Source organism: Amia ocellicauda, chromosome 1 (genome assembly GCF_036373705.1).
Source record: "Amia ocellicauda isolate fAmiCal2 chromosome 1, fAmiCal2.hap1, whole genome shotgun sequence".
NCBI lineage: Eukaryota > Metazoa > Chordata > Actinopteri > Amiiformes > Amiidae > Amia > Amia ocellicauda.
The window spans coordinates 28,333,386-28,350,970 of NC_089850.1; the positions used below are offsets into that span (position 1 = coordinate 28,333,386).

Here is a 17,585-nt window from a genome sequence, read left to right on the forward strand (position 1 = left end):
TCCACACATCATCTCTTGATCACACAACCCTTATCACTGTCATCTCATAATAAAACACAGTCCAGGGAAGTTTTACAATTTTTCCTGCGTGACACCTTGTATGTCAATGAGTGTCATGCACAAGTAAATATAATTGAATTAGCTACTTAACCATAACAGATCAAATGTGTTAGACTATAGAGTCAGAAGGGTTACCTTCCTTTGCCAGAGATGGACAGCAGGCAGTCTTTGTCAAGATGCTTCACATTTTTTTCTGTTGGCCACGTCTGAGTAGAGAAATTAATGTTTATGCTCCAGTTTTAGAAGCAAGATCCTTAGAACTTAATATTTCCATATGGGTAATTTATTATTACATAGTAGACTAAGAAACAGAGATTTGTAAGTGTGAACTGCTAACTTTGTTTGGTGTCTTGCTGAAATAACAATATGGTAGGACAATAAAAATACAGCAGTGAATAATGAAAAGATCACTAAACCGCTGCCATCTAGCTTTAAATATTATTAGGGGGCACTTATTGTGGAAAAGGCTTACTGAGGTTCTATCAAAAGAGAAATATTTTCCTTCTCTAAATTAGCAGGAATCAGATACAGATAGGAGCCCAATTAAAGGGTCACTGAGAAAATGGGAAAGCAGAGCACCTTCTGGTAATTGTATTTGACAAAAAAAAAAACATTCCTTCAGCTTTTATATAAACACCTCTCTGTTATATACAGTATATAACAGACCTGTAGGTAGAAATTCAATCACCTTAAACATTAATGACATTAGGTGGCAAACAGTATATATATAGTGCTGCTCTGCCTAATTTTATTATTTCCATAAAAGCTGATCTCTATAGCCTCTCCCAACGTGCCTACAAAGCATTTGATGGCATTGCCCTTTAGATGAGCTATTAAGCATGACGTTGTGCACATTGTGGCATTTACCTCACTAATGTTAAGAGCAATGTTGCTCTTTCTAAAAAGGCACACACGTCTGAGAAGGAAACACAAGAGTGAGTCCACCTCAACACAGGTGCCTAAAATATCCACCTTCAAAGGCAACTTACTTATTTCCAAACATAGGGGGTTATTTCTAGATGTGCCCAGGGCAGTTATGGGCCGAGTGTGTCGACAGGGAACGGATGTGAGTGTTGCCTAGGCGTTGGAGCTGCTCATCCTCTGCTCACCCAGTTCTGGGAATACATATGGCTTTGAAGGCAATGAGAAAACACAATACCCGTCTCCCTGGTCAGGCTGCGATGCAGTTTGGGGAGGTAAGACATGGCTGTGCTGAAACTGCCATCTCTCAAAATGTTCAATTTCTATAACCTTCTATTTTTTCTTCTTCTATATAAATCAAATGAATAAACAAAAGCCTGATTGGATGACATAATTTGAATAAGGCAGTGAGGGTAAAGGGGTCTTGCGCTTTACTCGAGGGGATTGCAAGGACTGTGTGTCTCTCTTCTCATGTTTCATGTTGTGCCAGACTGTGCTCTAGTCAGAGTCCTGGTCAGCCATGGATAGTTTGCACAAACTTGGCACTTGTGAGCTCAGACTCTGGACATCAGCCAGGTGGCCTTCAGAGACAGTTGGGAATGACCCCCCTCTGCCAGCCATTTAATCATTTCCATTCCTAAATGAACAGTTGTTACCTGCAGTTTGACTTCGATGTGAATATGTGGCCATGGCACAAATGCTTCATGCATTGACATATTGACTGTGTTATAAAAATATATGCTATTCAATAATACACCTGTGAATATTGCATTTATGCAGCATGTATTCAGAAAAGGTATGCACAACATTTTCAAACCTTACTGAAAACCACGTAATATTCCCTGGAAAAGAAAGAAGCAAAGCCCACAAGTCCATGTTTCATCCAATGTGTTTTGTACATTTACATGAGATAAAACATTCCAAAAAGGATTGTATAGGCTCATCTAAAAGGGTGTTTTAAAAAGGAGAAAAAAAGTTTTTGGAAAGCTGTGATTATATGACATTTTAATATAAGAATCCATTATTTGGAATAAAATTGGAATTCTCAAGCTCATGTAAAAGCATAGCATGAGAGAGACTTTTACAGAGACTATTTTTACATTTTGAAATAATTCTACATAATCAGTCCTGTACTGTGTGTATGTGTCTGTGCTTCTGAATCACGTCAACGATGAGAGTAGAGTGGATTAAAATGAGCAGGTTATACAAACCCAGAGCAGCAGGCAGTATTTTACTTTGTGTAGACTTGCAGCATTATATTCCTGGCAGTTAACTTTCTTTTTTCACAGCTGCTGGATGTTGACACTATTAAGGATTATTTTTAATGAACCTAATTTGTTATTCTAGCTAGTTAAAATGTTGAATCAGTTTTGTTTGCTTAGGAAAGCTTCAGGCAGCTTAAAGGTTGTTTCTATAAATGCTGCCGTGTAGAGCTTAGCCTTGCAAATATGCGGTGCAGGTTAGCTCTCGACATCCATACAGAGCAGCCTCTATGACTCCAAGGTCTCTTCCTTTGTGATTTTTCACAAGAGTACTAGCTACCCTGTGTCGTCCACTATGACACCTTTACAATTAACACAGTTAAAAATAAGCACTGTTAATGTCTGTGTCCCAGTAAAAACTAAATCGGCAAACGATGATGATTGTACTCTTCTGAAAAATCCTGTAGTGGTGCTATAACAATTTCTTTACACTTTTACAGGAGCACAAGGGCCTAAATAGATATTTGACTACATAATTTTTTTCTAAAATTCAACACCCAAGGTAGAATCTTGATGCCAGATTATTTCTATGAAATGCAAACTAACTGTAAGATGCCTTGTTTAGTGAAACCTTTACTATATTAATTTTTGAATTGCCTGAATCTCTAAACAAATTAGATCTATATGAATGCACTACTTAAAATAACCAGATAACTGATCTATAAAGCCTCTTTGTAGTGATATTAACATTCTTAAGTAGAAGAACCAATTTTCCACTAAATCTAAGTAAACAAGGTATTCTGCGTTTAGTTTGTATGTTAAGAGTGTTAAAATTAGATCTGGACATTTCCAAATCCATCAGTTTGTAGTGATAGTATTGTGACCTGGCAGCCCTGTCACTTTCACTTTCTGCCACAACAGCTTTGTTTTGATTCAGGGCTTCATTTTAATATATCAAAAAGATAAAGCAATCACCGCACCAAGCACTACTTGAAAGTACAACTTCCTTGATTAGCGTTATATATGAATCACTCAAAACGATGTGTTTTGAGCACCTATAATGGGTCTGAAAGAGCAGTGATTACAGTTACAGTGTAGCAGCTTTGATGCAGTAAATCAGACATTCAGGCCCAAAATCTGGACAGAAATGAACAAATTAATTGAAAGACCTAATCCGCATTGGAACCCACGCAGATGAACAGGCGTCTAAATGAACCATTTGAAGTAATAACTAAAAGGAAAAAAATAAGAACCAAATAAAATATGTTTTGTATCCATTGGAGAGAACCATGTTACCATGTCCTTCCTCCTCTCTCTAGTCAATAGCAGCTGATGGGCGCTAGTCTATTTAGGCAGCCCTTGTGCTCCTGTGCAGTAAAGTGAGACAGCCCCAGGCAGCGGGTCTGAGCTGCCCACTCTCTGTGGGCTTTGCTGGCAACCGGCCGAGCCAGGCAGGCCTCTCCCCATGCTCACTTCAGTTGTTGACTCTCTTGCCCTGTTGGTAAAGTTGCCCTAAAGATGTTGTTCTGTGGTTTCCCACCGTTTCTCTTACAGTCCTGTTACGCTCATCAGCATGTGTCCGGAGCAGTATGAGTGAGTATCCGCATGCCTCTCCTCACAGCATGCCCAAACGCATCCCTCACTGCTGCTCTCCATCCTATTTGAACCCAGTCCTCTTTAACGCTTCCATCGATTAGCAATAACAACGGCTGCCTCTTAGGTCATCTGACGTACTTTATTTGAATGTTTTATTCATTTTCTTTTTTCTTTTAATCACTATTATTTTAAAAGCCGTCATTTAAATATGTCCGTTGTTTGCCTGCAGACTCGCCCAGTCACCCCAATACTCTCATGACGACACTCATTCCAGGATAGAGCATTATGCGAGCAGGTATTCACCATTTCAACCATGTCTTTTTGTATTTTTCTTTATTTTTTTATTTGTTTTATAGCTTTTCTTGGTGACATTGTTTCATGCATTAACACTGTTAAGATGTAACAGATCTTGGCAGGGGTGAGAAACATAACAAATCCTTTACCAGCTCCTCTGAAATTAATTTCTATTCCATTTTGGATGTGACTTCCCCGTGACCAGCTGTTTATACTAAGAAACCAAGATGACATATAATTTAAAGTTTACAATCCACCCATATATATATATATATGCAAAAATGTAGCAGCTAAGTAAAATGAGTACTAGCCATAGACAGTTTGACACAGTGCTGCGTTGAAGAGAGTTTTTCTGGGCCCCTCTCTCTCTCTAATCAGCCGGCACACAGAGATATTATATACTTCAACTATTTGTGCTGAATAAGTATGAATTTTAAACAGCCTCTGATGCTAACTTTTTACCTCACATTTCTGTATCATTTTACACACTTTAGACCCTTAATGAAATTATTGCATTTTGAGAAGTTTCTGACAGACTTTTGAAGGTTGTGCATTTTCTTTCTTTTTTTTTCATGTATTTGCATTTCACTGCATTTTATAAACTGTTCCCAGGTTATCCAATTAAAACCAACAGGCTGCAGCCATAACAGTGAAATTAAAGGCTTGAAATTGCCTGTGCTGCCTTCAGTCTTGTAAAAATAACATTGACTGTGATTTTGTTTCCTAATGTATGTTTACTCCTGCTTTTTAACTTCTCAATCTCCTCTGTTTAGATTGGCACAGATGGAGAGGTCAAATGGTTCCTTGCCTACAGACAGCAGTTCTGCAACAGGAAGTGTGTAAGTAATTTCACCATGTGCAGGGTTTTCCATTGAGGGCAATGACTCCAGATTAATTTACTTCAGAGCCTCACTTCACTTGTGTGGCTGACCACTCGTGAGCCCCCCTCTGCTGATCAGACGGGTGATCGTTACAGCCAGAGAGGCTTGTGGGTAAGTTGAAGGGTGGGCAAAGCCATTAAATTCAATGTCATCCTTCTGAATTCTAATTGATTTAATAGCCAGGCTAACTATGGAGTTTAGATTTAAATACTTTAACTAGCTGCCAAAGTGGATTAATGTCACTCTGTTGCTTGGTCATTTGTGCTTCAATTATCAAGCATGCCCCACCAGACCTGAAGACTGAGCACATCCTAAAGAGATGAGGCCCGTGTGCCCTGAAGGGCTTGGAAAAATGAGAGGAAGCTTACCAGTGGTACTAACAAACTCACGCTGTTAAGCCTGCTATGACTCTAAACAGATTATTATTTCTCATTATAGATCAATGAAATAGCATTGTTAAATATGGGCACCACCGAATCACTCGCAGTATTGTTTAATTGCACGTGTATGTTAAGGAATACGAATTGTTATTTAATTAAGCCCCATATTTGCCCTTTGCAATCTGGTTGCAGTTTAGACAATGTGAGTTTCAGATGCAGGTGGAGATTGACAGGATGAAAGCATTCCTCACTACATAAAGAGTGCCTGAAACTTCTCAATAGGCCTTCTGGGACTGCCTGATATATATGAACGCCAGGTGATTCATGTCCTTATATCGTGTGATTTCAATAGTGTTGATTACTATCTCACTGAGCCTGAACTTCAGTGATGCTTATAGTGATGATTATAGAAAACGTGGTACCTAATGTACAATGTGTAAAACTTCACAAACCTTTTCTTAGAGAGAAGGGGGTTGAAACAAGTTGAAACCAGTATTAAAGATGGTCCTTCTGGTGTATGAGGGCAGCTGAAGTGGTTTAATTGTGTTGATAATGTCTGATGATGTGAGCTACTCTCCTGGTGCCTTTCTCTGTGATCCTTTATGTGAAATTGGATGTGGGTGTTTTAATTTTCTTTGTTAATGTTTTAATAAAACGATGTTAATGGTAACAGATTGTTACAACTGCAAAATTGAGTCTGAAAAACCAACCTGCTGTACAGTGAGGGAAAAAAGTATTTGATCCCCTGCTGATTTTGTACGTTTGCCCACTGATAAAGAAATGATCAGTCTATAATTTTAATGGTAGGTGTATTTTAGCAGTGAGAGACAGAATAACAACAACAAAAAAAACAGAAAAACGCATTTCAAAAAAGTTATAAATTGATTTGCATGTTAATGAGGGAAATAAGTATTTGACCCCTTCGACTTAGTACTTGGTGGCAAAACCCTTGTTGGCAATCACAGAGGTCAGACGTTTCTTGTAGTTGGCCACCAGGTTTGCACACATCTCAGGAGGGATTTTGTCCCACTCCTCTTTGCAGATCCTCTCCAAGTCATTAAGGTTTCGAGGCTGACGTTTGGCAACTCGAACCTTCAGCTCCCTCCACAGATTTTCTATGGGATTAAGGTGTGGAGACTGGCTAGGCCACTGCAGGACCTTAATGTGCTTCTTCTTGAGCCACTCCTTTGTTGCCTTGGCTGTGTGTTTTGGGTCATTGTCATGCTGGAATACCCATCCACGACCCATTTTCAATGAAGGGAAGGAGGTTCTCACCCAAGATTTGACGGTACATGTCTCCGTCCATTGTCCCTTTGATGCGGTGCAGTTGTCCTGTCCCCTTAGCAGAAAAACACCCCCAAAGCATAATGTTTCCACCTCCATGTTTGACGGTGGGGATGGTGTTCTTGGGGTCATTCCTCCTCCTCCAAACACGGCGAGTTGAGTTGATGCCAAAGAGCTCGATTTTGGTCTCTTCTGACCACAACACTTTCACCCAGTTCTCCTCTGAATCATTCAGATGTTCATTGGCAAACTTCAGACGGGCCTGTACATGTGCTTTCTTGAGCAGGGGGACCTTGCGGGCGCTGCAGGATTTCAGTCCTTAACGGCGTAGTGTGTTACCAATTGTTTTCTTGGTGACTATGGTCCCAGCTGCCTTGAGATCATTAACAAGATCCTCCCGTGTAGTTCTGGGCTGATTCCTCACCGTTCTCATGATCATTGAAACTCCACGAGGTGAGATCTTGCATGGAGCCCCAGACCGAGGGAGACTGACAGTTATTTTGTGTTTCTTCCATTTGCGAATAATCGCACCAACTGTTGTCACCTTCTCACCAAGCTGCTTGGCGATGGTCTTGTAGCCCATTCCAGCCTTGTGTAGGTCTACAATCTTGTCCCTGACATCCTTGGACAGCTCTTTGGTCTTGGCCATGGTGGAGAGTTTGGAATCTGATTGATTGATTGCTTCTGTGGACAGGTGTCTTTTATACAGGTAACGAGCAGAGATTAGGAGCTCTCCCTTTAAGAGAGTGCTCCTAATCTCAGCTCATTACCTGTATAAAAGACACCTGGGCGCCAGAAATCTTGCTGATTGATAGGGGATCAAATACTTATTTCCCTCATTAACATGCAAATCAATTTATAACTTTTTTGAAATGTGTTTTTCTGTTTTTTTCTGTTGTTATTCTGTCTCTCACTGTTAAAATACACCTACCATTAAAATTATAGACTGATAATTTCTTTGTCAGTGGGCAAACGTACAAAATCAGCAGGGGATCAAATACTTTTTTCCCTCACTGTACATATTAACAGCAATGTCATTCATTTGGTGGAAAAAAAAAAAAGTATATGTGCATAAGCAAACTTTTGCTAATATGATACTTTTTAATATTGGTGACAGAGCACCAAGTTTAAGATCCTGCACACAGCATCTAGTCCATTAAATACTGCTCAGTCAAACTGCATGTATATGTGCGGTCTTTGCCGTTGATTTACTTCTCTACAGTCAGTAGTCAAACAGAATAAAATCACCCACTCTGTGTGTTAGTCATGTCAAGGGTGCCCAATAGCCTGCTGGCGAAGACCTAGCCTCCGCAAACACCCCCTGCCTTCCCACACGGCTCGACAACAAACTCATAGGTGTGCAGCGCTGCTCCACTCACCTCCTCCTCTCGCTGCACCATGTGCAACTTTCATGCCCATTGGGATCAAGAATGCCTTCTATAGGCTGAGCTGATCCAGAATGTCTTTCTATAAATCCCTGTCTTCCCCTTAGAAAGGTCTTTCTTCTACAAAAGAACAAACCACAAAGTTGTCAGAGCCATTGAGTAATGCACTGTTTGCGAGGGCATTTACTAACATAACACGTGTTTGTTTTTTCAAAGTAAATGTAGGTCTATTTATTGTACTCTAAATGTTGGTTGTTAAAAATGTACAAAAATGACCCTGAGGTTGTGACCCCATTTGGGGCTCCAGCATAAAGAAAAAGTCAGTATATAGGTAGATAAATATATAGTTAATATATGTTTTAGAGGAAATAGAAAAGAAAGTGAAGAATTGGCTTATCTTTCTGTTTGTAAAAGGTTTTTTTGTTGCTAATATTTAATCATTTTTAAGTGTTTTTCTTGCTCTGTCTTTGTCCCATAAGATAAGAGAAAGATATAAAAAATATTTTTATTACATTGTTGTTAGTACTGACACATTTTATAGCCTCCACTAGGGGAATTTACAATTTCAAATGGTACCTTACATGGGGTGATGCATTATTATGCTGCAGATTTATTAGATATTTGGGAAGAGTGGATATAAAGTAAACATGGCTTGGAGAAAGAAGCATTGTTGGATACAGAGACATGTTCGAAACAACAACCTGCAGAGACACGGACCACTGTGAAGCAGATGGGTTGTCTTTGGAAGAAGGTGGCACAGGCAGTATTGAAGGACAGCTGTTTCGGTAGCTTCTGATCTGTGAAAAGTAGGTTAAGGGTGAGAAAACACACGGCTGATAAATGTATAATTTGAATTCCATTAATTTTTAACTCTCATTCTTCTTTGGAGTAAAGGCAGATATTAGGTACAGAGATATGTACATTAACAATCATCTCTTTGCAAAAGGACGCTGGTGTTGGCCAAATTCAGTCATAGATCTGTCAAAGGCATTTTTCACTGGCATCTCTGTGAATTAATGTATTCACTTTTAATTGAAGCCCTGAGGTTCTCTTTCTTTTATTTGTTTGTCTTGTAGAAGGTTAATTAGTTGGAATGCATGCCATATCTGCTTTAAACCCTTTTCTGTTTTGTTTCGACCCTGTGATGGTGTGCCGCTCTAGTCGGTTCCTGATGGTTTATTTCCATCCCTTCTCTAGTGTCGGACGTCCTGTGTCACAGGTCCCCCTGGACTGCATCAGTTGCTGTTCTAAGTGATGAATCTCACCTCCTACACTAAAGTGTTGCAAGAGATTATTTTAATAACCGATTTCCTGAAGGGAATTATCCATCACTGAGTTCAGCCTTTGCCCTCTTGGTCCACTTCTCACAGTCGTTCAATGTCCAATACAAGCATTTGTTCAGGCTTCTGCAATATTCAGGTATTTAACAGTGCTGTCCCCAGCGTGATGGGTTTTAATTTCCTCTAAACAGTCTTGATTACAGGAGGACCCTCTAGTTTCTCTCTATATGCCAACAACTTTTCCAGATTGTCTGACAAGGATTATAAAGCTTTGGTTGTGTCGACATTTTTACTTCTATAAATCATTCGAGGGCCGTCTATGGTTTTTAACAACAGCTTAAACATATTTTTTCTGAGCATGTTAGATTGTTTGGCTCTTTTCCATTCTGTATGGATTTTATCGGCTTTTTCAAATTGTCTCTGAATGTTACTGATCATAAGGAACTCATTAAATAGCTATCAGGGTATTCATCTTAAAATTAGACTATGAACTCATCGGTTTTATTTCTCCCTCGCGGGTAATGAATAGGTATACACTCCGCACAGAATTTTGCCGAATACTTTATCAGGTCTTTTATCATTATCAGTATCTCAATTGATATTGGCTGTCTTGGAAAATTAGCTTGATTGATAGATACCGTATCTCGGAGTTAGGCCCGAACAGACTACCGTATTGAGTGTCTGATCCCAGGTACAGAGGGTGGAAAAGGGAAGGATGGGACCATGAATCAATGCTGACAGAAGAGACAGCCAGTTGCTGGGAAGCTTTATTAACAGGAGGAGTGTGTATAATTCCTTGATTGAGGTTTCCATCATCAGCCAGGTGTATCCTGAGCAGAGCTTTAATTAAGGGAGAGAGATATTTTAGTCCTCCTGGCCCCTTCTATCATGCGAGGAAGCATCTAGACATTCTTCATTGACAACAAAACTTCTAGTACACGTAAGCTCCTATACATTAAGCACCGTTTACTGTTTAACATGTACCAAATCATATTTAATCCGATTTCGCATATAAAATATCTGAAACATTAATGTTTCTACATCAGTCAGAAACAGCAATTTCTTTAATGTTGTTTCAGCTGTATCCTTTGTTGTTTAATTGTATTAAGATTGAAATTTAGTTTATTAATGAAGTGATCTAAAAGGAACATCTTTCAGCTCTCACATGAATGCTCTTTCTGAAAAATAAAAACAAATGATTGAACTAATTGATTTATGTTTCAGCGCTGTTGTAGTGAGGTGATGCATGATTCACATGTGTTGCAATCATAGGGCCAATCCTTTAGTGCAGCTGGGAGAGCTGTTGTGATGTTCAATGCTTCTTGAAAGGCTCGGCAATGAATTGTAGAAGAGTTGAATTTCCTGCCTGAAAAAGAAGATGCATAATTGTATTTGAAGCTCACCTACAGCACACAGTTGAATCATTTGTGAAAATCGTAAGATATTACAGTCTCTCGTCTCTGATAGGAATGTCTCTCTGAATAACAGTATACTCGCTTGCTAGCACTCGGCAGCAGTGCATTACCTACCGGGTTCAGCCAGGTGCTGGAATGAACAGAGATCAGTCATCACTTCTGCAATTTTAAAAAGTCCTCACACTCCTGTATTTTGACACTTAACTGTTCTTCATTGTGTTCCACACTGGTTTAGTCATTCATTTTTATGGCACCATTAGCTGGCATCTGAAGAGGACTAGGCCTCTACCAGGAGGCTCGTTGTGTGTTTTGGTGGTTCAGGCTGTGTGGTTTGTGCATCAGGCTGCCCCTGTTTCTAAGACTTCAGACAGCAATGTGGAAATGAGGCTCCACACCTCATCCATCTAGGGACTGGGAAGACACTTCAGGGTGATTAAATCTGGGGTCCAGTGCTGTCTGACTCACACCATGGAAATGAAGAGCACTGCTGTAGGCTGCTGTGAAGCGCATGGAATAATAACCCTTAAAATAAGAGTCAAAGTATGCAGGGCTATCAGTTTATTAATTTAACTTAGATTTACATATTACAATTTTAACTTTTAGATCTGTTTGCAATGCTTAATTCCATATAGTGCAAAATGTATGTATATTTAACTGTAATTTCATCATCTGTGCGCCTGTACATCACAGAGCTGTAAGGGTCCCGGGAGATGTTCCAGGTGATTCCCAAGACAATGTGGCTATTGCAGATGTGTAAAATGAATTTTTTTGCACCGTAGTCTGTTAGCTGATCTGTTGAACTGCAGTTCTGACTTTTTACAGCTGATAATAGCCGACTCTGTTGTCACTCACATTTTCCATTGAAAGAAGGCCAGGGTAACTCCTGTCATGGCGCTGCCTGTGGCTTGTCCTTGTCCAGCGCTGCGCCAGTGTGCTCTCTAATGACCCCGTGTGTCCGCTGCCCGCAGGGACGATGAGCACACTCTGATCCTGCAGTACTGCCAGACGCTGGGAGGGGAGTCCCCGCTCAGCCAGCCCCAGAGCCCAGCCCAGATCCTGCAGGCGGTGGAGAGGGAGGAGCGCGGGGAGCTGGAGCGCGTCATCACCCAGCTGGAGGAGGAGCAGAGGTATGGCCACGCCGGCACAGCCCTGAGTACGATGACACTGATAGTATCTTCCCGAAAAGACTGGGCAGTTCTGCAACCAGCACTAACCTATCTTTTTTGCCATTCAAACTGTTATTCATTCTTGAAATAAACCTCTTTACGTGTTTACATTGTTTGATTAACACATTATTTGTTTCCAAAACCTTTGATTGTCAGCTCAAAGCTAATGGTCTTGGAATGCTTAAGCATTTTTACTATTGTATATATTTTAAATACGTTTGTTCTATAGAACATAGAAGTCCTATATTCTGAACATTTAATAATCTTACCCTCTGATTTTAATATTTATAGTGGCACTGACCCTCAGTTTACTACAGTGCAATTCAAGGGACATCAAAAGCATCAAGTCATTCAGTCTTTGTTTTGTGAAACAAAGTGACTAAAATGCTTTGGTTTTATTTGCATATGAAACAAAGTTACTGCATTTGTTGTGTTGGCTTAATTTAAAATGTAAACAGATGCAGGAAGATCCACAGCTCTCATCTGTAATGCTTTCCATCCATGTGTGGGATTGAGAGCAGAGTGAAAGCTCATACTCTGGGAATGAGCTGAAGAGCTACAACATGCTTACGACAAGTCGAACAGACTACTGAAATATCCTGAGATTTGATGCCTGTTCTCAAAGAATCGTAAGCGTAATTGGCTGCCAGCACTGTGTCAGCACTGTGCTGAGTGGCAGTATTTGTGACTGCAGCTGGGCACCATGTAAGGAAGCGCCAATGAAGTCCCTTCCCACTACCATGAACGCCTTGAGCTCAACTGGTTTGTGTGACTGATGACAAGCTTTCTGGTGATTTTACTGGAAGGATTATTGAGCACCCATACACATGGGAAAAGACTCAGACTACAGTTAGTCAGGAGAAACAACCACAAACCTCAAACTTGCCTTTAGGAACCCAGAAGCTTTCTTACCATGTTGGTTATATTTAGTGTGATTAAAAGTACGATTTGAGATGTTTTAGGCAGTTGCACATTGGAAGACATCATTAAATAAATAAATAAATAAATAAGACAAATGGCATGATTAGACCAAAGTTAATGATTAGTCCGTTCTAGAAAACGTGTACTTACTTCACAAAGGATCATTTCCCCATATTATTGCTAATGTGTGCAATTAGCTGAAGCCATTAGAAATATTAATACAATAATACAGGCGCTTACCAATCTGTTTTTACTTGTGTACGTATTTCCTGGGCCTGAAGGAGAGGTGTCTAATGTTTAGTCATTTCGTTTTGATAAAATCCTGCATTCCTCAGAGCATGTTCAATCGTTTTGCACAGCTTTAGACACTGTGTGGGCATGGGATTGAAGAGGACTGTTTTCTTTGAACCTACTCTCCGGCTCTTTTCCAGTTTTCTGTAGTTGAGCACTGATCTGTGGCCATGTTCATTTGATACAGGATTGAGCCGGTCCCGTGTTCTGAGACAGCAGAGCTGTTTTCATATATGAGGCCCCCCGGGGGCTCTCTCAGAACTCGGGACGAGAGACGAGGCTGCGATTATCATCTCATGCCTTCGATGTCGTGTGTCGTAGGAACCTGCAGATTGAGTACGAGCACCTGAAGGAGCAGCACAGCCAGAGGAGCTTCTCCCCATCACCCTCCTCACCCCCGGACTCAGTGGCCCTCAGCCAGCCAGCAGGGCCCGAGGAGGCCGAGCTCCTGGCCGAGGCGAAGCTCCTTCGGCAGCACAAGGGCCGGCTGGAGGCCAGGATGCAGATACTGGAGGACCACAACAAGCAGCTGGAGTCGCAGCTCCACAGACTGAGGCAGCTGCTGGAGCAGGTGACCGCAAACCCCTCTTTCCCCGCCACAGGCACCCCCCAGGACTCTCGCCTTCATTAACCACACAGCATCTCTAATGGACCATAATGGGAACATATGCATGAACTGAAACAGGACTTCACTAATGAAAATCTTGTTCATACGTGGCCATACAACCACATGAATATTATCTCGATGCATATGCAATATGGCAGTGACTGTTGGCTGCAGATAGGTGAGCTTCTAAGATGCCATGCGTCAATGAGGCTGGCTAATAAGAAGCATGCAGAATTGACAGGCAGCTGCTGCCCATCTCCTCTCCCTCACCAGGTACTGGAGTCTTACAAATATAATACAGCATTAGAAATAGGATTACCTAGCAGTGCTTTGTAAGTGCTTATTAAAATCCCCAATAATTAAGTATTCAGGCCCTGTCTTTATTGTTATTAAGTTATTTGCATACTTTACAGAGCAGCAGTAATTCCACGCACCTAACCAGAACATCTGTAATTCATCAGATTTAATTACAGGATATTCCAATGTGAAGCTGCAATTGGATTAATGTGGTTGATACTGTTTACAACCATTGTTTAATTTCCCTTTATTACTGAGCTGTTGCAGAAGTATGAAAAAATCCATCATTTAAAGTAAGACCTTGTGATGCCTTGTGCATAGATACCCATATAATGAATTCTTATTAAGACGTACACGCTTAAATGTTCAGTGGCCCATAAAAATCACTTAACATGGCACATCTCCAGCAGAATTACAAATATACTTAATTTTCCCCGTAAATTCTGCACACTAAGATCTGTTCATTCAGGAATGTGCACTGGGACTGCAGATGGTTGGGGTATAAATTAAAAGTTAACATATATAGTATCTTAGTTGTTAATTATTTGCTCAGAACCAATGAATTGTCATCTGGTACTTCTGTTTTCTTGATATTCCATCCACAGATTTTATAACTAGAGACAAATCTACATGTCTATGTTTAAAGCAGTAGTTCCCAACCCTGGTCCTGGAGACCCACTGTCCTGCTAGTGTTTGTTCCAGCCAAGATCCCAATTAATTGAACTAATAATTTGCAAAATTTTACTTTTAAAATAGGTTTATCTTCAAAAAAATTAAGAATCGAAATGCCTTTGACAATTTTAAGTTGAACTCAATTCCCCAAGATTCCAAAATTATTCCCTGACCTAATTAGGCAATTAGGATCCTGTGAAATAGAAAAACAAGTATTTGAGCATTACATAAGATGCTGATTGTCAGGTGGCTTAAAGGCTGCATCTGAGTTTGCTACTATTGCAGTAGGCAAGTGTATTCTCCACAGTTTTGTGCTGCTACATAACTATTCTTCTGCAGTTAGAAGTTATGGTTAATTGTTACAGCATGCTGTGTTCAGTGTTGCTCGCCAGATGTTTTAATGAAATATTGAGTCTTGAGTGACGTGATGGCACAGATGTGGACAGTGAAAGTGGTTGTGGTTTAAAAAGTGCAGTACAGAACCCAGTCTGTATTATTACCATCCCCGTCTCTAAATGTCCATTTGCATTCTGCCACAATGACAGGTACACAACAGAGCTGAAAAGCCGCAATTTACATTACCTCAAAGACAAGCTGGTATTTGCATTTAAAAGCTGCAACTTGAATGTGACTGTAATTGTACAACCAGAAGTTTAGGTATGAACCTGAGAACATAGCAGTTATTGCATCTGTATTCTTCATATAGGGGCTTTTAGTGGCTTAGGTGTTATTGTTAAAATTAATTCATCACAGCAAAGCACATTAGAAGGTGCCAAGACAGCTTTTGTGCCACAGTGAGTCACAGCCATCTGTTAATGTCCAAATATGCACAGCCAATGGCTAATTGGAAATGCATTCAGCAAAAAGCCATTATGTCCTTATGTGTATCTTAGAATTGCACATTTGTATTATTAGGACTCGAGTATTTTTAGCCCTGTATTCTGACTCCTGCCTGCAGTTGTGTCAGTTGTCTGAGAACAGCTGCAGTGTGTCAGCACAATCTACATGAAACACCTGAAGGAAAACAACACAGAGAGGATTCTTTAAGATTTTTGAATCAATTATAGCTTTAGACTCAGGGTATTTTTTTTTATGTATTTGTTTTTTTAAATAGTTTATTTGAGGAAAGAAAATGGTGATTATTTTTAGGTCGCATATTTCATTGGTCTATTTCATAAACTATATTCTAGCCAAGTAGAATGTAGCACAAGGAATAAATAAAACTTAATAATGTGCTTTCCTCGATTTATTCCCTAAAAGAGATGTGAACAAAATGAACCAAGAGTGCAGTTGGAAAATAGATTTTGAAGAGTGAATGCACAAATGAGTCCCTTATTTATTTTGTGTAGCGTTGCGTGATCTCTGGATCCTCACTAACGACTTTCTTATTTAGGTTTGGCCCACAAGTATTAATATAATGAAGCACTTTAAGGTTCATTAAACTATAGTTGTGTTTTCCTAGAACATGCTAATTATTTACCTTTAAGGTGTCATTAAGTATGCTTCTACTGAATCAGCACACATTTGCTAAATTTGGATGTGAATGTGAAGCACCTGTTTCCTGATGCTATACCATGAATAGGTACAGCGCAATGCCCGTTTGGGGGTTCCAGTAGGAGAATCGTACACATAGCCAGAATACATTTTTGAAGTCTAAGTTTTTCTCATGCAAGAACACCGGCTTGTACACCAGTAACAGATGCACATACTCACAGATATAGTCAGCTGGAGACTGATGCTCATTAACCACACTCCTCAGCATTCCTTCTGCATCAGTGTGTCTCATTATTTATTTGTGATTTTATAGTTTCTGCCTTTTTCATGTTGTAGACCATTTGTTTTGTCTGGCATGTCTAAAATCATATGCCGGTATGCTAACACTTTGGATGGCATTCGATTAGTGTCTGAAACGCACATTATTGTTGGCATCTTGTTTAGCAAATAAAATAAATAAAATAAAAAGTATGTCCCATTGCATCACATTCCTGATTTTGCCATTTTTTAATTGAAAGCATATTATCTGCAGACATGGCTAATGAAACCATTATATGGTTTTTCCTCATCCATGTAGGTTTAATTTAGAGTTATTCTTGACATTTTGATAGATGTCTTTAATTTTCTACAGAAATATGAAAACCAGCATGGAAATGTATCAAACAAATGAAAATGCATAATGAATTGGATAGTTTATAACGCTTTCCTTTTTTCCAAGTATTTGTAAGGTTTTTTTTTGTATTCTAAGGTGAATATTCTTTGTCGTTCCCTGAAGTTGTTTCGGTGTAGACTGTCATTTGCTTTTTTACATAAATACAGAATTCCAACAGAAAATAGCTTCAGAAGAGTGGCTGAATATGTTAAAATGAGGAGGGAAGGTCCATTAGAGTTTAAGAGCTTTAGAACAGTGTTTAACGAGCAAGTTTCAGAGTATAGTAATTAAAATTCCTGCACTATCCTTACAATATGTATATGGAGGAGGACACATTCTCAGGTCCAGCGAAATGGCAAAAGAGGACGAACCTGCGCTGACATCACGTTTTCTGGAACAGGATGTGGGAAGGGACCTGTTCAGAGTGACAAGCGCAGGGGCCAATGGCAGCTTTGATAGAGTGACGTTTCGATCAGGTTCCTACAGAAGTGCGCAGAAACCCCTCCCCCTTGGGCAGTGCTTCCGAATTGAAAGATAACTGCATTCATTATTAACTACAGACTATGTGCAAATTTACTACAGTAAAATAAATGTCTGTGTGTAATAGATTAATTCTTTCTTTGGAAAATTCCAAACATCCCTCTGACACAAACTATTCTAAGGTTCCTTTTCATCTCATCATGCTCTTTGGGTATTAAGGCATGCTTAACATATTGTTTGATGTCTGCAATCCCCTTTTAATTATATAAATAATACAGTAATGTTTTCCCCCGTTTTAATAATTAAA

At 39.8% G+C, this 17,585-nt stretch overlaps 1 protein-coding gene across 7 annotated transcripts in view; it reads left to right on the plus strand.

The window, feature by feature from the left end:
• utrn (utrophin) overlaps positions 1-17,585 on the plus strand; it is a 218,384-nt gene that overhangs the window by 195,869 nt on the left and 4,930 nt on the right. For 6 of the 7 annotated variants that reach the window (XM_066700727.1, XM_066700779.1, XM_066700738.1 and 3 more), the window contains 5 exons: positions 3,738-3,776; positions 4,009-4,074; positions 4,847-4,912; positions 11,667-11,825; positions 13,398-13,647. In XM_066700727.1, the coding sequence (XP_066556824.1) occupies positions 3,738-3,776; positions 4,009-4,074; positions 4,847-4,912; positions 11,667-11,825; positions 13,398-13,647 (580 nt within the window). The remainder of the gene's footprint in view (positions 1-3,737; positions 3,777-4,008; positions 4,075-4,846; positions 4,913-11,666; positions 11,826-13,397; positions 13,648-17,585) is intronic. The other variant, XM_066700771.1, reaches the window with a different exon arrangement.